Source organism: Mastigoproctus giganteus, chromosome 12 (assembly GCF_048544385.1).
Source record: "Mastigoproctus giganteus isolate SK-2022 chromosome 12, ASM4854438v1, whole genome shotgun sequence".
NCBI classification, from domain to species: Eukaryota; Metazoa; Arthropoda; class Arachnida; order Uropygi; family Thelyphonidae; genus Mastigoproctus; species Mastigoproctus giganteus.
Window position 1 is genome coordinate 144,779,713 of NC_143586.1, and position 21,042 is coordinate 144,800,754.

At 36.1% G+C, this 21,042-nt stretch overlaps 1 protein-coding gene across 2 annotated transcripts in view; it reads left to right on the top strand.

Annotated features, from left to right (window-relative positions):
• LOC150077483 (uncharacterized) overlaps positions 1 to 21,042 on the top strand; it is a 116,574-nt gene that overhangs the window by 85,076 nt on the left and 10,456 nt on the right. For both annotated transcript variants that reach the window (XM_090386838.1, XM_090386839.1), the window contains exons 5-7: positions 2,935 to 3,256; positions 5,350 to 5,421; positions 16,128 to 16,286. In XM_090386838.1, coding sequence (XP_090242964.1) covers positions 2,935 to 3,256; positions 5,350 to 5,421; positions 16,128 to 16,286 — 553 coding nt within the window. The remainder of the gene's footprint in view (positions 1 to 2,934; positions 3,257 to 5,349; positions 5,422 to 16,127; positions 16,287 to 21,042) is intronic.

Consider the following 21,042-nt stretch of genomic DNA (forward strand, 5'->3'; position numbering starts at 1 on the left):
CACTTTAGTTAAGTTTTAAAAGTTCTTGCTTTATCTTAAATTATTCATGCCTAAGTTTTGCTTCAGACGCAGAAATCAATGTTTGGTGGTCTACTGCTTTTTAGACGACTGCTTTTGGTCGTCTACGTCTTTTTATACTGCGAACTATGCAGCACAGTCTATTAAGGATGGGATGGTCATCATTAATTGATTTTGATTTGATTTTGATTCGGTAGTTGTTGGCGCATCGGCTTCTGTGGCCATATTGCACCTCCCAAGGTTTTTGCAGTACTTTGATCCAAGCCCGAGGCGAGAATCGAACCCGCGACCTTTGGGTTTCCGGGTAGGTACTTTACCCACTCGGCTAGCCCGGTCGGCGCCATCATTAAAGTGATCACTGAGTAAGTTATAACGGCAAGAGCAGTAGAGTGGATATATACTAGCAGAATCATGTACATACTTTAACAATCCAGAATTCATGATTTAATCATAAATGGTACAAGAAATTTGAAAATGTTGTAGGGGTTCAGCGTGTATGTAAAAGGCAACATTGAATAAGGGCACCTACTTGTCTACAATGACTGTCTTGTTGAAAAACACGGGACTGTACACAGTACTTAAAAGCAATTTACAGACTTGCCTCTATGAACATCGTGGATGACCCTCGCTGTCTTTGCGGTAAAAACGAAGACTGTGATCACCGATGTACTCAATACTAATAATCGAGTATATACGTATTAGACTTAATCCATTCCAAGACCATCGAAAGTTGAACTTTTCCACAGTTGAAACACTGGTTTTTAACACTGATGTGTGAGAAAGTGTTTGCAGTATTTGAGTATTTCATATTAGGAAATAAATATTTATTTTAACATGGTTAAACACATACGTAATTAATACAGTAAATTGACAAGAATTCTTCACGTTTAGCTAAAAAACAACGTTGTATAACTTTAACGACGTTTACATGTATTCTGAAATAATTTTTTACAAATAGACAACTCAAAGTGCTCATAAAGGCGACCTCGTGACTGTAGAGCGCCGTGAATGACCAAAAGGGAACGCGCGGACTTCAGGACGCTTTGAATGGCTAGAAATGACTTACAATTGCTTATTTTTGGCCGAAAATAAAGCTCACTTTACTATGCCAATATGGTTAATTTAAATTTCATCCTTAATCAAATGTTCGGGATCCAATTCGAGATGTAACGTAAACTAACATATCATTAACAAAAAACATCGTTAAGGTCAACCCTTTGATTTTTGATCGTAAACATCAACCCTTTGATTTTTTCGTAAGCGATGGGAATTTAGTGCAAACATATTTGAAACAATTTTATTCTTTAGCTACTGCTGGGTGATAACAATCAGAAACAGACACCTAATTATTATTTGGATATACCGAATGATGCTAGCCCTTGATAACAACGTTCAGTATACTCTGTTATTAATAATTGGCCTCGATGCATTAATTATATCCAAAGAATAATTATCTGCAGCTATTTCTTTCTGATTGTTATCAACCAGATATAGCTAGAAAGCTGTATATACATAGGTATGTTGTCAATAATTTGTTTTTTAAAATGTTCTTAATGCTATTTTTACGTTTTTTCTATGCTTTTCTTAAAACTACTTCTGTCTTGGCGAAACCAAACAACAACCTTTCCTTCATTTTGTCTTTAGCTGGTTTGGTGCTCTCCGTGACGGTATAGTAGTTTTGTTACTTGTCACTCGTTTGGAGAGATATAGGTTTGAATTTTGTCCAAGATTGGAGGAATTTCTAATGGCTTCTTCAATGGGTGATGAAGTAAGCCTATATTAATCAGAGGGAGTATGGTTTTCCGTGACTATTCCATGTTTTTCAGCACCCACAACATGCAAATCGGTCGGTGACTTTTAATTGAAACATCCTGTGTATGTGCGTTTTAAAGTTTAAGGCAGTTTTAAACTGGTCATTTTTTGTCGTACTAGGCTGACGCTTTTGAATTTAATTTGATGTTAATATAGCATTGCCGTTTATATTTTATGATTTCTAAATATAAATTTTGCTAAGCAACTGCCTTTTTGTTAATTGTAATGGAAAATTGTTCCGTGTTCCCGGATTGATTTTCTTCTGAAAGAACGCAAACCGATTTCATTTCAATGCATGAAGTGAAGAGCGAACAACAAACACTGGGTTTATTTATTAAATTTGTTTATGCTAATTTCAGAAATACACCGATTGCATTTTAGCTAAACCAAGGATGGAGAGCAACTTTCCCATGGGGGTAAAAAAAAAAAAAAAACCAACAATTGATTGGGAAAAATTAATTTAAAATGTAATACTTAGACCAAATTCAACTTCACAAACTCAGTCCAAATATCATAAAAAAAAAGTCCTGACAGCAAATGGCTTAAACCTTAAAATAAATGACACAGTCCAGCCTTTTAATTGAAATATTCTGTACACAAGGTGTAAGGCACCAATTTCTTTTACTGCTATTGAGCATTTATTGCTTTCCCTCTTCTCGCTCTTCTACCACGCTTCGAAATTAGAAATTTCGGAATGTCAGTGGCCCAAGTGTAGTTTCAATAGTAAACTATACAGCTATCACTTTATGAAAATTTAATTTTGATTTAAATAATTTCTATTAAAAGTATTCGTTTTTTATTAAAAGAAAATACTCTAAAAATCACACCTGTGCATTTACCACTCGTAGTTTAATAAAAAGTAGAGTTAATTAAGTATTTTTCAATTCCTGTTCGCAATTTTAAACTTCACGTGGTTACTGTAACTATTTGCAACTCCTTCAAATAGGTACTATTAGAATTTAAAATGAGTTTGGAAAGATGTCAGAGACAAATTAAATTTTCCAGCTGAAGTGGCTGAAAATGTAATGTTTTATGCCTAGTTAGACCTTCCTATTTTCCACCTCGCTACTCTGCTAAATGGAACCCCATTTCATTCTACCGCAGGTAATGGTATTTGGCCCTGATTCAGGAGCGGCGTCAATCTTGGCTCTCATGTCATCGCGACAAGCGAAGGACCTTTTTCATGCAGCCTGGCTGATAGGACCAGCTTTCGTGTTTAACCGGACTTTCGAAGACGTCTCCGAAACTAATGAGGCGTTCTTTGTGCCAAGAAGCGGCTGTACTGACGCAGCTTGTCTGAGGAAGATGAGCCCAAGGAAAGTGATTGGAACCTTCTTATGGAAAGATGAACCAGCGTTCCGTATTCGTGATCAGAACGATTTGCCCATTCAAGGAATATTCCCCGAACAATTTATTAGCGTTGATGGTAAGTATAAAGATTCAGTAAATTTTATGCGCTGCGTATATTAAGCTAATGATACCTTATTATTGGAGTGTCAGCAGTTTCTCCCTAGGTGCGAACTAGTGTTCGAGAATAGGACAAACATCACTGAGCTAAGATATGGCTGTCGTTTTCTTATCGATCACAAAGAAGGAAAGAGATGTCTATAATTGTTTGCTGCCAGCATAAGACAAAATTTGTTACTAGAAAAATATTTCATTAATATTTAATTAAATGACCAAAATTCGAACGTTTCAATAATATAATCGGTTTAATAATTATTGCTTCATTGGAAATCGTATACAGATTTTATATGCAGAGAACAGCACTGTTCGTTGAGTTGAATGTTTTTAGATATACAATATCTGTATGTAAATACAGACTATCGTATTAAAATATACTATTTTTATACGGTTCTTCCTTAATAACTAATAACAGTTATTATTTTTAACGTTCTCAGGCTATGGCTTAGTTTTGAAAGAGAATTTTTACAACACTTAAACGATTACAATATTTATCAACGTGCATATTACATCTTGAATAACGAGCACAGTCATTTGCGTAAGAATTTATTTACGAATAAAATTGTGTAAAGTTACTTTTTTTTTTCAATGTTTCGATCATCCGACAAATATTTATATAATTAAAATACTAACTTTTAACAACACAGTATAAATTTATCCACTTTATTGAACTTATCGATCACCAATAACTTTATTATTATACAGAGGACACACTGTTCCTTTTGTATAATTATTTAAGCAATTTATACCTTGCAGCCCTCTGATGTTCGTTTATATGAACTACTATATTTCCCACAATGCTTCGTACTTTCTACATTTAAAAAGGATATACGTATTACATACTTTTATGTTTTTTTAATATATATACACAAATTGTGTGTGTGTGTGGGATTTTTAAAAGAATAAAATCAGCTCAAGATTTGAACACCGAGGGGCACAAAGTGATTCATTTAGATAAAATTAATTTTTCACTAATATTTATTGACAATCCAATAGTCACACGTTCGCTGTCATTTTATAATGCAATCAGGACTAGGCATTGTCCTCATTCCGATGGACTGTGTCTTCCAAATCTGAAAAGATTAATGACTCTCCATGAATGCGGCGCTTCAGATACTCCCACAGACAAGAGTTTTTTGGAGGGCGATCTTGCATGTCAGAGATGTGGAAAATGGTGATTGATAATTTGCTTTTCCCTGAAGGTTTCTCATATACATGTTTTACATTGTCAAATTGTTTCTACCGTTCGCAGTCATTCCTTTTTGTAAGGAATAAAATCTAATTGCAGTGAATAAATTGTTTATCTCCTGGATAGTGGAATTTAAATAATTCTTTTCATTCTTAAAAAAATCCCACATACAGAGATTAAAATACTAACGCGGTTTATCGATACGACCGACGTACTTTTCAGGTTGTTAATTTTTAAACGTGGGAAAAGAACTTTATAAACATTTATTTCACCCTAAATATTTTAGCTTTATTTATATTTATAGAAATTAAGCAACAGTATTTAAAGTAAAATATTTATTTACATAATTCATAAAGAGCTATCGCATAGTTTTATTAATACCCGGGCAAATATTTTTAGACATCTAACGATAAAATAATGAATCTTCATCTACCTAATTAACTGAAATCTGGAGATGCATCATTAATCAAAAATTTTTCATTAAAGGATGCTTTACCACGCTGATAGTTGCTAAAAATGAAAAGAAGCTTATTTAATTTAAACCATTTCAGTTTTTAACAGAGCCTATTAAAGGAAATTGAAACCCACGAGAGTTGGTAGAAAGGTCAACGCTATATATAGTTGATGTTATGAAACTAGTAATTTCTTTTCATTATTCCTTAAAATGTAAGTTCTAGATAAATATCCTCACTGATAAGGCTCTTTCGAAAGATGAAAGGAATAATACTACCGTGTGCTAATTTGCATATTTTCCGTTCCAATAGAAACGGAGTGTTGACATTCAGTGATTAATTTATGCTTTTAATATTGATGAGGAACATTGATGGAAACAACTATTATAGCGATTAAATATTCTCTTTCCTTAGGCGAACTGCTGAGTGCCTCACCCATGGAAGAAATTGAAGAAAAAAAGGCCCAAGACATACCAACTCTGGTAGGTAAGTAATATTTTATTACTTTACACTAATCTTACCATTACGCTACTCTTTCATAATTGAAAATCAAATATCACAAGCCTATGCTCCAAACTGGGAATTAATTATTTAATGCGCGCACAACTATTTTTGTTTGAAACAAATATCAAGAAGCAGTCATGTCTTTTGTTTACCTCGTATGTTACGTTAACTTTTCATGAAAAGGAAATAAATTAATCATTAGGTCCAAAAACCAAGAGTCAGTAGAAGGTATTTGCCAAAATGGCGAATAGTAAATCCAGAGAATTTGAGAACTACAGTATTTAGAAATCAGTCCAAATGACCATAACTAGTAAGTACAAGAATGATATCTCGATTTTTGTTAGCGGATCTAGCATGGCAAAACTCCACTCTCATCTGGACTTCAATCTTAAGTGGAATGACAAACTCAGTTTTTCTCAACACTTCACTCATATGAAGACGAAAATATAAGCTGCTTTATGGGCCGATAGACAAGAAATTATTAGGAATTAGGATCCGCTCTTAGCGGCCCATACATTTTAAAGTGTGTCCTTCCTTTTCCGATGTATACCACTCAAATGTAGCCCGCTGCACTTCCTCCGCATTTAAAAGCGGTCGTTGGAATTGAGTATTGGCTCCTCATATGGCTTAACAGAGTTGCCAGCCATTCCTTCACTATCTGAAGGGCTACTCTCTACTCAAACGTTAGTATTACACCCTGGTTGTGGGGGATAATTAAGAGAAATGTCTAATATGCGTCCATCATTTCCCTACCAGCATGAACATCTTTGTTGTTCGACTGAGATTTATTTGGGTTTTACTGGAGCGAACACCGGCCCAGAATATTTATTTGAAAAAGCTATTCTACGAATTCCGGCGATGACTTCCACGGCGAAGAAATATCTTCAACGAAATGAAGCTCGAATTGATCGAATTTCATCATTCCTTACAAAGGATGGTCTGAAAATAAGGTGTTGATTACAGGCAGATCATATGCGTAAGCTTTAGAAGATGTCATTGCTAAACCACGTTCTACAGCTAGATGGTTGGAAAATTCCATGGTTGAGCATAGAATGGTTTGCAAATTCCATACTTCACCCAATCGTTAATAATCCTGAAAATCTTCGAAGATTCTTCCGGGCAAATAAACTATAAACGTTCAAGTTCCCTGCAAATAGATGCTGAAAAATTCTGTTTGGATGCAACACATTCAAAATGAGGTCTTCTATAATTCTCATAGAATTGAGCATACATCAAATAGATGTGGATTGTGACAACATACCAAAATGAACTTCCTTAAAATAAAAATGTGCTTCACATAACAGGAACTGAAAATTCCCCTTTCAAGAAAAATAATGTACTGCTCGTATAAATCGGTATTTTCCATAACAGACAGTACAGATGTCAGGCAAATAGATATTCTGTGGTCTCAACAGAGTGGCGGTTTCTGAAATTGTATTTATCAATCAGAACCTCCTGTTTACATTACGACTCTGAAAAGTTCATGTATGCATTTGCAAAGTAGTATCTGACAGCCTAAGAAAGATCTTTCTGTTTAAGTCTGTGTGGGAGTACCCTATTCTAGACTCAAGTGCAGAGACGACAAGAAACAAAACTAATTTTAACTTCTTCACTGCTCTGAAACATCCACGTTCAAAATTATTGTTTGGAGCAATACATGTCAACTCTACTCTTTCCGGATTCACTTTGTGTTGGCAGTTAGTAGACTACGATAAGCTGGAATTTTATACTTCAGGGTATATACACATGGTAACATTTTATTTGTAATTCCGAATTCTGTCTGTCTAATATGCGTCCATCATTTCCCTACCAGCATGAACATCTTTGTTGTTTGTTCGACTGAGATTTATTTGGGTTTTACTAGAGCGAACACCGGCCCAGAAGATTTATTCGAAAAGCTATTCTACGAATTCCGGCGATGACTTCCACGGAGAAGAAATATCTTCAACGAAATGAAGCTCGAATTGATCGAATTTTATCATTCCTCACAAAGGATGGTCTGAAAATAGGGTATTGCGCATTTCGTTTTGATCGAACCGTACGCCTATAGTTCATTATTTGCTTTCCGATTCACTGTTTATTCTATTTATGAGAAAGAAAGTAGTTTTATTATTATACAACGCTACTGTTTCATCACTGAATTGAAAGAACCGTAGTTTCCAGAAATTAAGAAGGCGATGCCACTTGTTTGAAAATAATTTACTATTAGGGAAACTCGTTGTGAAGGCAAAGTTTGTTCTCCTGCGTGTATTAACTGGACAGTTTAAATTATGATGCTGCAGTAACACATGAAAGTTCCTTCACTGCGCAGTACACATCAACAATTTTGGGGCACATTACTGTTTGAGTTAGAAGATCGAAGAGAACTTTTTGTTCCTTAAAAGAACGACACCAAGATCGTTCTTTCACACAGTCATACGCTTCATATTTGTTGCTTCTGACATGAGTAATTCTTCGAAATCATATCTTATATTCAACAACTTTCTTTACTAAATTTGTAAATACTAAATGTCATAGAATACATTTATAAATATGTATTCTATAACAGGATACATATAACGAATTCCTTGCTTTCCTAAGTTCGGCTCTTGTTTCTCTACCTTAGACATTTGGACTTGACCAGCGATGGCGTATTCTGCACAGTTCAAGCTGCGCTCTACCAAGCAGGATGCCTTTGCCTATACGTATTAGCAATTCATGATTTTTTTTTTTCAACGTAGTGAAAGTGCTTTTTTCTTAAGTTGGTTCTTTACGTAATATGCCAGTGTTAATGATAATCTTTACTTCCTTTCTTACTACCCTACGAGAAAAACAATGGGTGATTCAAGGTCAAATGCGCTTTACCCTAAAAGAAGTTTGCAAAAGTTGCATCAGTACTTTATGCTACACTGCTCAACAAAACGAAGTAAACGTGGGGGTTGCATAAGAATTACCAAATAGGTCACATTACAGAACTTGAAACATGATGCTCAAAATATGGTCACATGACATCAGTATGGAGTGTTATCCCTCCGTCGGCTAAATACACCTGACAGCAGTGAAACATGCTCGATATAAGGGTGTCTATAAGATTCTGTGGGAAAAAACCCCATTCTTCCACCAGTGCAGACCTTAATTCACCGAGTGACTGAGGAGTTGGCTGTCGACATGCAATGCCGACAGTCAATCGAACATACGTGTGTGAACAGCCGATCGAACAAAGTGTGATGCCCAATAGCGTCACACATGTTCCATCGTATTTAAGTAAGTGGTGATCGTGCTGGCCACGGCAGTCCTTGGATATCTTCAGTTTCAAGATATTCCTCCGCCACTTGAGGCTCTATTTGCAGGACGTTGTCGTGCATGAAAAGAACATATGAGCCAACCGCACCCCTAAAAAGTCGCACGTAGGGTTCGATGATCTGTTCTCGGTACCTCTGCGCAGTTACGGTGCCCCTATCAAAAACATGGAGGGTTGCGGCGGTTGATCATTATTCCGCCCCACACGAGAACACCACCTCCATCGTAAGCGTCCCTTTCTGATGTTGGAGGAACGGTACCGCATTCCTCGTTGTCTCAACTCGAAATAACGTCTAAAATCTGTTCTAGACTAAAATGGGACTGTGAGAACAGAACTGTATCCCATTTGTCTGGACTCCGTCACTTGTTTATGGCACCAGTTTCGACGAGTTGTGCAGTGGTTTGGGGTTAATGGAAAAGAAAGCCGTGGCTTCCTTACGTAGAGTCCACTTGAATTAAACCTTCTTAAAACAGCCCGGTTAGAAATGTTTTCACTTGTGGCCTCAGCAACCTCAAGAGCATGAGATAGTTTATGACAGAACATCATAGAATTCCCTCTTGCTGTTAAAGCCAAATAGAAGTTTCTTCTGGTTGACGTAGCTCTTCTTGTAATGGTTCCCGTTTCCTGAAACGGCTTCCATAGTGCCGAGACGACGCTGCATGACACATTAAGCCAACGCGCCACCTCCGCCTCGACTGCTCGGCTCCAAGTCTACCAACGGTTTGCCATTCCAAAGAATCTTCTAAACATCAATGACTTGCCATCCTGAGTACTGGAGATCTCACTGGGCAAGCCAAAAAAAACGAAAATGAAGTGATGCGGTCACAACCCTTGCTTTTACAGGCATGAATAACTAGCATAATGAGCAGCTCTGTACATTGATAGATCGATTTCTATTGGATAGTCGGAATTTGCATGCCAGGATGCTTATTATATCAAATATTCGGCTTCAGCGACACTGTTCCGAATAAAATATTCACTTAGGCAATAAACAAATTCTTCGGTGCCATTTTTCGCATACAATACCTCCAAAGAAAGTTCGACGTTTTATTATAACTTATGCCTTGCATATATCGATAAAGCAATATACAACCCACTCAATAAAATTAGTCTGTTCTGCAAACGAGCTCAGAATGGACGGTTTGGATATTCGCCATAAAGTTTGAACAAGTTAATGTACGCAGTGCGTTATAGCAAATAATAATAATTCATGATTTATAACAAAAGTCAACTCATCGACATGAAAATTTGTTACAAAGATTCTTAAAATATTCTAAATAAATATTGAAATTGTTAAATGGATCAAAGCTCCTGTCCTAAATTTATAAAACATTTCTGTTGAGGGAAAGTGGGAAGGGAATGCTCTGAAATTGAGTTGATCTTAGAATCATCCCAGGGGTAAACAGAATAAATGTCGAAAATTTGCTAGCAATCCGCATTTTTCTTGTCTATTAATGTGAAAATGTGCTTTAATTATGCTGATTTTTACGGGAGGGATGAGGGCTGTGAAATTGTAACTGGACTGGAAATTTTCCAAAGGACTAACAAAACCACTTTGAAAATTTACCCTCCATTCAACTTCTTGTTTCAGATTAATACGCTAACTTGTACTTTCATTGATACGTATAGATCTCGGTTGTTGCGGGACATGATTGAACTTAAACGCGTTCCAGGGATCAACTATTCATTGAATCTTTTCTTATTAAGTACTGTATAAAAACATCCGATAATATACTTTTATTTCAAGTAGGTTTTTGTACACAGTGAGTTACATTTCAGGCGTATTCTACTGTTTTCTTAAAATTAATTTAACAATTTCCTTTTCTGAGATTAACTGAAGTGAAAAGAAAATGTTTATCTTATTTATTTATAGAACGCTTAATAGTTTTACTTCCTCGAAATGAAACCGTTAACTTTAATTACAATAAATGTATAATGTTTATTATCAGTTTTGTTATTTTAATCTCTTTTCTCTGTATAAAGGTTTCTCTTCACGAGCGACACCATGTTCACGAGCACTACTTAACAGTGCACGGACTGAATAAATAAAACAACACTGCATTAAAACTACATTTAATCTACGAGTTTTTTTTTCCACACAAATTGTACTGGAAAAAAGAAATTATAATTGTCGGGTTTCTATTTGTCCGATTTTAAATGTAATTTGATGACGAAAATTAATCAGAAATTCCGGTTTTTATGTAACTGCAGCTTGTTTCGCCTTTTTCGCTCTTCTACTGTTATATTTAATAATTTACTCCTTTGTTCACCTTGTCTCTTACTGTTTTGAGGGGATGTAAGATTATAGTTCTTTGGTTTATCATCAACATCACGAGAGAGTTAGGTTAGCTGATAGATCTGAAATTCACCAGAATAAATTATTAAATCCTTTAATACTTAAACTTTAATTTCCAAAATTAAGTTACATTTATCTGTTATTTTAATTAACTTACAGAAGTCAAGGAATAGAGAAGAAAACATTCCATAAAGTTAGAAAGCATAAAAAGCAATAAATTATCGCTAAAAAGACATGGAAGAATTTTAACTGAAAATGTGGAACTACGTCGTCAGTGCTGCATTCTATGATTGGGTGTGATGCCTGGCTTTTGTTAAGTACAAAACGTATGTTGTCTTGGAGAGGGAAGGTATTTCTCATGTCTCCTTAGTATGTATTGGTCCATGGAGAGAATGCAGATATCTTCATAAAGCGGAATGTGATGATTGCACTACCAAAAATTGAACACTACTTGCTTGCATTATATGATTATATAATTTGTAAAATAATAAGAGGAGTTTACCTCAATATAGTACGTAGAACACTTCCGTATGATACTCTCCAGAAATTAAAACGAAAAAAATCGAAAACTTACATTAGAGTAAAAAATAAATAATTAAAAACCAATTTAACACAATTAAATATTAAAAGAATCTAACGAAAATATTCAAAACGATTTTCCTTCCTGAAGCTGACAACGCTTTTCGATTTTTTCGTTTTAATTTCTGGAGAGTATCATACGGAAGTGTTCTGCGTACTATATTGAGGTAAACTCCTCTTATTATTTTACAAATATTAATATCAACGTAGAACGTATTGAGTATTACAGCTCTATGAATCATACTAATTCTTAGTATGATTATATAATGCAAGCAAGCAGGCTTTTTCTGAATCTACCATAAAATCATCCAATTACTTATACTTTGATTCTTTAATCCCGTTTTGAAATTAACCAGAAACTCTCTGCCTCGCCCACCTTGCCTGATAACTAGTTCCGGTAGTAAACAAGAACACGCTACACAAAGGAAAACTTCATGAGAGTTTATATTCGTGCCCTCTGGTTTTCGTCTCTCCTATCAGTGAAGATATACCGACCCTTGTTCATTTAACTGATCCTTTTCAAGGCCCTTTACACTTTAATCAAGTTTGATCCCCCCCTTAGATGTCTAGTTGCCAAATTTTGCAGCCCCTTAATCAATATCATGCGGATATTGATTATTGTTCCTCACCCATCTGGTCACCCTTTGATTACAGTCTAGGTCTGCTTTTAAATTTTCGTGCAGACCTGAATACAATATTCCAAATACAATTTCATATCCGATTCCTTACTTCCGAAAATCAAAGGATGTGCCTCCTACTCACTTATTTACTCTGCATGGTAAATTTCATATCTGATTAAAGAATACAGCTAGTTCAGTTCGTGAGCTAATCGAGTTCGCCGCTAGAAACAGGCTGATTTTTCACTTCAATTCTTACGAACCCAGGTCTTCTCAAATTGGGTGTTTTATCAAGTCGCATGCAGCGAGATATTAAAATTATCCTGCACGATACTGTGTCATAATTTTAATCTAAACCTCAGACGTCATTCGGCTACATTACCACTTTTCTTATTATAATACTCGTATGGAGATATTTTAACAAGTGATATCTGTTACTGAATTATAACACTCATATACAAACGTAAATATGCAAACAAATGTAGTTTTACAGTCTGATTCATTATTTATGTATTTTTTAAAATGTATACTTTTAATTTCGTCATGAAAATGGTGTCTTCAATAATTATTCATCATTATTATGGTGAGGGTGAATATCCCCTGCGTCACTATGGTATAATGAGTTCAAGTACTCGTTGTCCTGTGCAGATAAATATACTTGATCCTCAAGTAGATGAGCTTTGCTATTCTTCTCACTTGTTAAGTACCTAAATTTGATAAATTTACACACTTTTATGCACACTGAGCCTTCACTTTATTATTAGGTACAGCTACCTAATACAGTGAAGTCTAGATTCGTCGTGGCATGGACTCGATGAGATGTTGAAAGTATGATATAAAGTTGCTGGTCCATTCTGACTCAACTACTTCCCACAATTGTTGCAACTGGATGGTTGGAGATCGCTACTACGAATAGCTCGTTCTAGCTCTTCCCACAGGTGTCCATTGGATTCAGATCTGGTGATGGGAGGAATGAAGATGAATTCAGCCCACTGCAGGGGCAACCACAGTTGGGTGAATTCATTGTGCGCAAATTTGTTACAATTCTGGCCTTGTGACTTGGCGTATTAGCCTGTTGGAAGAATCCATCCAGACAGGTACACTACAGACTTGAAGGGAGGAATCTAGTCGAAAACAATTTCCAGATAACCTGTGCCATACAGACGTTGTTCCACTGGTAACAAAGGGCCGTATGTGCACCATAATAACACTCCCAACACCATTATATCGCCTCAGTCGGTACCTGGCAGATGGGCTCATTGAAAGCATGTTTTCACCATATTCTGCTTCTTCGATCAGCGGAAAGACAAGAAGCGCAATTCATCAGATCAGAGAATTTTTCCAATCCCCCACTATCCAGTGTTAGTGTTCCTGACCGGTAACCGTTTCTTCTTGTTTTTTAATTACAGGAGTGGAGACAGAATACTGAACCTGTGTCAAAGTACGAGTTGTGAATTTTCAAATGTGTCTTTGGTTACCACGGTTGTACTGGGCTGCTATTTGACTAACTATAGTCTTTCTGTTACTTTGCATAAATCTATTCAACCTCCGTTGGCCTCTCACCTCGAGATTTTTTCGACCACAGGCATCGCTGCTGACTGAATGTTATTTGATTACTGGGAAAATTTCGACGTATTGTCCTAAGTGAAAACCCCACCATAGTTACAGCTTTCGAGTTATTCATAACAGCACGTCCGATGCATGAAGTCACATCAGTGCTGTTCATCTTGGTGCAACATTGTTCTGTCCATTTGAATGCAGTCACTGCTTGAAGATCTGCATGGCGTCTCATTACTGCAGGCCGTGCCATCGTGTATTTCACTTGTGAGAACTCCTGGTGAGCAGCTGAGTGTGGAGAGATACTTTGAGTTGAAGTGGCAAACTGTTGCATACGGAGTCAGGTTTGGACCAATATTTTCTTTCCTTTTTCTGTTTTCCTTCTTATCTACTTGTCCTGGCTTACGAGTCTTCTTTTCTACTCTTCTACACTTATAAAGTGTTTTGCTGATCTATACATGGTTGAAGAGTATGCATTACGGGTGCTATGTAGTAGATCTCTGGCCTGGCTTCACGTGGCATGGATGGAAACTAGCCCGTTGCTGTTTTCTACAGCGGTCAGCTAAGCAGCGTGTCGCATAGCACAAAAATATAACCAAACACTACAATTATATCACTTTATTAGTACGGTAACTACACACAACACACGTGGAGTTGCCATAGTTTAGTTGGGGTCACACGCAAAAATAAATAACGTTGAGCCAGCCATGGTAGACTGACTCATGACACCACTGGTACGTCTGGCACCTGTACGTCTTGCCTATCATACATAATTTCCACTTTAGAATAATCTGATTAATTTAAAAACTGATCCTTATCATCCGTTTTTAAATTAATCAGAGCAGTGGAACAATATTTACTGTTGGTATCCAAGTCGATTCGCATCCACTTTTAATAAATATTAAAACTTATAACTTAATTCGGATTTACAGATTAATAGTAAACAGCTGAGTAATTTTTAAATCCCGATAGTTAACATTATCATCAGATATGTTAAAAAATCGATGGTCAGAACTACGGTCAAAAGGAAAGAAATTAATGTACGCAGTACGTTACATTTCTGGCAGCTACAAAAAATGTGATGGATGCGCAGAAATATTCAATTTCTCCAACCAGCGCACGGCAACAAATATAATATCCAGTGCTTCATTATAATGTACGTTATATGGGTAATCTACGTGACATGGATGAAAAAAAAGAAAGATAGTATTTGCCGGATTTCTATTGTTCCGATTTTAATGACATTTGGAATGGCTCCATAATAGTTTTAAAGAGTGAAATAAAGAATTTCACGCAACTCCATCCATTGGGAATCTATTTATGAGGAAGGCGAACAAAGAATTATCGAATTTGGGAACATTTTCTTTAAAGTGTCCATGGAAAGTGTTGCGGTATGTGTCGTAGCATCGTCCTGTTGAAACCAGACATTTCGTAGGTTGAATCCTTTTTGGTGAAGGGCCTCTCTTAGAAATTCTTGTAGCATGTTTACATATACGACTGAAATTCCTGTGAAAGCTGAACGAACGATAAGTATTTTCATAAAAGTGTGGACAGATGATGTCAAAAGCAGACATCAATCGTGACTGCGCGATTAAGTATGGATCATCATCGTTCACCAGCTTTTTTAAGAATTGATTAAAGAAATTCAAAAGGTGTATACAAATCGTGAACAAGTAATTGTTGATCCATTCCATATGGATGGAACTTTAAATCGATATGCAATATCCGGCATACATTCGTTCCGGTGTGGTCAATTCTCTTAACTGGCAACTAATCGATGTTCGAAGACTGCTTTCTAATGTTTCCCTGATTATTTCAATGTTTTTACAGCATGCGCCGTTCGTATCTGTTCAAGACTGTTCTCAATTTGTAACTCAAGTGTGTTATGGTCATTCGACTTAGAACACTACCATTTCAGCAACTGCAGAAATGGAGTCTAAATACACGTTGAGAACTCAGTCACCCGACTTTGAAATGTTTGTAGAGCAAATGCACGATGTTTATTCGCACGCTGCTCCATTTTGACTAAAATATTTAGTGTACAGAGTCCAGGCAGCTGCTACGAAATGGTGCCATTTTTAATGAGTGGCGAATATGGAAAAAATACGGTATTTTTATATCGCTGTTTCTTGTCGATATTATCAAATACTTTAGTAAACTCTCATTTTATATTTAGGCATAAAGAAAATAAATTAATTAGCTTACTTTTCAGAATAATAATTTTTTTTTTCCAAAGAGAATTGATTATTTCAAACAGCTGATCTTGGATAGATCCTTGCGTTGTGATAAATATAGTTTACAGTCTTACTTACTGTTTTATAACATTCTTCAATTCTGTTTGGTAACTGCTTTGTTTCAGGTACAGCAGCTCAATCAATAAACATCTGGCCAGGACCGGACGATCTACCAAGCTGGAGTTGGCGACAATTTAGAAAATATGTGTCCACCAGTTTGGACAGTTTTGGACCAAGAATCAGCCAGATGGCACTGCAGCTATACAATGAATCAAAATATAATGGTAGGTTTGAAGTGGCTTCTTCTTGTTTCTTATGGAATTTAAATTATTTAAGCGCGCCTTTTTCGGCTCAAATATATTTTATAGCTAAATTAATACGAGCTGTATTTAAAATACACACATCAAATGATATATACCGTCATGTTAAATCAAATTAATAAAACTTTAGCAATACCACTTTTGAAACATTCTGTAGGTACAAGCTGGGCTGACCTTTATCTCCAAGGGGATCTAATTGCTATAATGCTCTTATATATAACAGGTTTCTCCTTCTATCCTCCGTTATCTGAGATAATCAACACTTTCTTACAAATACAATTAAAAGAGCGTTGCAGTAGGACTTGTTAAGATTTAAATTATGCGCAAGCATATTAAGAGCACAAGCCAAGGGAGGATAGGATTTATTTTCTCCCCTCGAAGCATATCATTCCTGAAGGGGGGGGGGATAGTAACATGAAAGGACGAAATTTTCATTACTATAAACGATACCTGAACTAGGGGCCACCAATTGAAATTACAGGGAAAGAGTTTTAGATTGGTTTTTGTAAGAAGCTTTCTTTTAGTCAGAGTGTTGCGATTTACTGGAATAAGCTGCATCCGTGGGTAGTTGAGGCTGAGAGCTTGAGGAAATTCAAAGGTCAACCAATGTGTTTCCATCTTCACCCACGTGAGGATGGAAACACATTGGTTGTTTTCGTTTTTAGGTTTTCCATATTTATTATTATTTGTTTTTGTTATTTATTTTTTGACTAGTAAGCAAAAGCCTGTTGGTTTCTTGCACTATTTGGCTAACACTAATAATATTAAACTTCCCTGGTAGATTTACAGACATTTTAAAACCTAAACTGGTACAAGTTTGGCGCTAAGTGTTCAGCACAATGGATAAAACTTATTTTCTTCGTAGGCTCCTGTAATTCAAAGTTTGCCATATGAATAAATAATTTAGCTGGTTGACGCTGACTCTACAATGCTGCCTTATTGGGCAGCGATCGAGATAAAATAATTGCAACGGTGGTAGAGTGCTAATCTTGATAACGAAATAGAAGGGTAATTAGAGGGATGTACCGATGCAACGTTTGTTTCAATTTTAAAGGATACGGCTGTGGACACACCTCTGTTAAGCATACAAGCTATAACAACCAAGTCCAATGGTTGTCACCATAACTAACGACTGAGCGCACCACAGTCAAACTAAATTTGTTATTGGGGCAGATGAAATCGTAATACCAAATGGCCGCAGGTTACCTAGTCTGAAGTATCTGAATAGTATCTGAAGTATGATGAAAGATTATCCTTGTCTACTATTATTTCCTAAAAGCCTTTGTGCAGTATTATGTTTTAGATAATACATGTTAGAAAGAGGTCATCAGCAATTCATGGAATCTCAACAGTAGCTACCTTAATCTATAAATACTTAAGAACAACACAGGATTGTTTTAGGCATCAAACATTTAAAACTACTTTAATATCGGTATAATTTTGAGATTAGATGGAACAGAGAGCCACCAAATGTAATTTCGGGAATTAATTTTTAGCCATCATATTTAAAAGATAATTTTACCGATATTAATATCATATTAAACTTCAATTTCTAGGTTTTGGTCATGTAATGCAAAGAAGCCACAAGCATTTGCAGTGTCAGCAAAAAAGATCAGAAAATATAAATGCATTTTCCTCCTCATGTAAGTAACTATCCAAGTGGCCTTCGCATTCCTTCAAAATTGTCAGCTTCAACAACTACTTGCGGAGGAAACTTATTCCATCAATTAACAACTCGCTGGCTAAAAGAAAATTTTATATAGCTATTTATTAGCTGTTTAATCAGATTACTATTGTTTCATCCAACTTTGCAAAGATAATTGCTAAATTAGAATGGTTTTCTAACAGACAGCATCTCTTAAATTCGAATTTTACAGTGGAAGATTTGGAATTCTATTTAGTTGTCAGCGTTATCTGATGATTGACGGAGTCCTTTTAGTGAAGAGTGTGTCTTAATTATCACGAGCGTAAGGATTGGTCTTCTGTTACTAATGCCATCCGTTCTAATTCACTAACGCGCATTTGCGAACCCTTAAATTTTGTTACGACAGACTAATGACTGGTTAGGAGCTCATGAGAGAGGGAAAGGGACCTTCGCTGTAAAACGCAGAAGAGCGTGCAAACGAAATCTGCTCACTCGCAGTAATTACAGTAGTTCAAGTAATTTCAGAAATTGGCCACGGGGGAAACATACCAATCGCTGAAGGTGGAATTGTCATCCATTCTCGAAAAGTGACTTCGTGTTTTGGATTAAGCATTAGTAAGAATTACATGCCGTTAATCTCCCAATAGCGTAGCACTAAAACACTGGAAAATCTTGCCTTTGTACATTGAAAAAGGCCCACTAGAGGATTGTAGTTATCGGGCCTGTATAGAACTCCACCCATGTTGCAGTCCTTCTATTATGGGTATGGACAATTAAGAAATTGCAAATTCTTTGATTATTTACAAGAAATACACAGGTTTCTTTAAAGTTTGTAATCATACGGGGGTATTATATACGCAGTAGGACAAAGAATTATTAATCTATGCAATTTTTTTTAGAAATATTTTATTTTCATATTTTTAGGTTTCATTTACTTATACAAAGCTTTATATTCGATGGAAAGACTTTGAGTAAAGAAGTAAACGCTTATGAAATTAAATGTAAAAATTTTAAATATAACGCAATTTAAAAATTAACTACCAAACACATGGTGGTAATTTTGCAATGATAAATGAAGTTCTCTAAGCAGTGTAGAGGGCGCCAAGACAGCTCATGGAGTTTTGTCAATGATATACAGAAACTTTGCTATCAGGGATAAGGAGGTGATTATCTCATGGTACAAGACAATGACTGGCCGCATCTCGAGTATACACACAGCATTCTTCCTCTTTCTCGGATTATAAACGCATGAGGGGGGGCATAACTTCAACTTGATGAAGGACGGTTGCTGGATAGATGTTTGCCTTCAGCCAGCGGGTGGTTAACTGTTGGAATAAACTTCCATCTATTGTTGTAGAAGTGGGTAGTTTAAATGAATTCAAGAACTAGAAAAATTTTGGAGGAGATGGACGGATCATGTGAGAGGTTTTTCTTCAGAATCACGTGGCCAACTGTATCGAGGATATTTCCAGTCAATCAGGTTTTAACACACCATTTAACTTAATGTCTTTACAGAATCACTGCCCTACTAAATGCTTTTTTCAAAAAAAGCATCGAACAGATGATAATCGGAAGGAACGGATCACAACTGTATGTTGAATGAGCCGTCACATTCCAACCTGTCACGCTGTTATTTTAAGCATATAAAATTTTTCGAACTAATTGGAATAAAAAACACTTTCTTGGATATGACTATTGAACCACACACAACTCGAAGTTTCATGAATTGCTGGAGACCTGACCTCTCTGGTACGCAAAAATTGGAAGACTACATGTACTTCATTTCGGATAGGGCCAAATGAAAGACGAGAAACGTTCCATACTTATTTTCATTTCACCCTGCAACTCTTACTTTAATTTTCAAACGACTTCGTACTTCGGCTACTCTCGCTTTTGATGTCACCGTTTTTATCCCTCATGAGCTTTATCCGTGAATTCCCCTCTCACTGCAGTAAGGGAAATAACGCCTGAAGAAATCAAATTTTGCGGAATATGAAAAGTATCTGTCATCACTCCCTTTTCCCTCCCCACATAGCGCCAGTGCCAGTCAGATTTTCCAGAAAACTGGAGAAGCAGAAGTTACTATGGCATATTTACTGGACGTTTCCAGACAATGAAATATTACTCATTTCATGAGATCAACACAGACTAAGTGACAGCAAGGCTCTGAAGTAAGTTCACAAAATTTAAGTTCTCAATAGAGGAAAGAAGCTTTTATTATACTGCATTATTTCCTTACACTATAAAAAATGTGCAAAACCGTGCTAGTTTCTCAAAAGGTACTCTCATTCAAGTGGAACTGCAACATTTTCTTCTATGGTGTGTATTATTTGAGGGTGGAGATGCAGAAGACTTAACATTGGTCTAACATTTGAATCCAGGTATGTTGAAATTTTCAGGAAATATGAAGAAGGCTTGATCAAGAATAGAAATGGAAGAATGAATAGTGGTTAGAATCATAAATGGCGTTATATAGTTAAAAATTAGTTCAATGCGCTCTGTGTTCAACACCCAGGGTGTGGGAATACCATCGTTTTTCCATACCCTCGTGTTCCCTTATCCAACATCTTATTGGATAAGAAAACATTGAATCCGTTGTCTTGAAAAATCTCTGGATTGAAACAATGCATAAATAATTATGGCAACCGGTTGTACTCATCTCACTTTTAACCTGTAGAAAAAGAGGATACGTTTCGTTATAGAGGTTATTTACCATATAGGCTGGACAGTTATGCAGTGACTCCTAGCATTAAAAATGCCGTATAGTCACTTACTATTGCTCCTTCCTTTTATTACCATGGAAACAAGCTATCGATTCGAAGAACCATCTGTACATATGACCATATGCAGAAAGTTTTCTGGAAACGGTGTGAGAGATTTCAGGAATAATATACGTCTTTTCCCTTTTATCCATATTAAGCAACCGACTGTCAATAATATTTTGCCTTTCATCACTTTATCGCACTAACAAACCTAATAGTTATTTGCTCTTTATGGGTTTGGAATTCTTTCTGGGAAGGCCAGTTTTTCAAAGTTTGTTTATACTGTGAGAGGTAAGGCTTCCAACTGAATAAT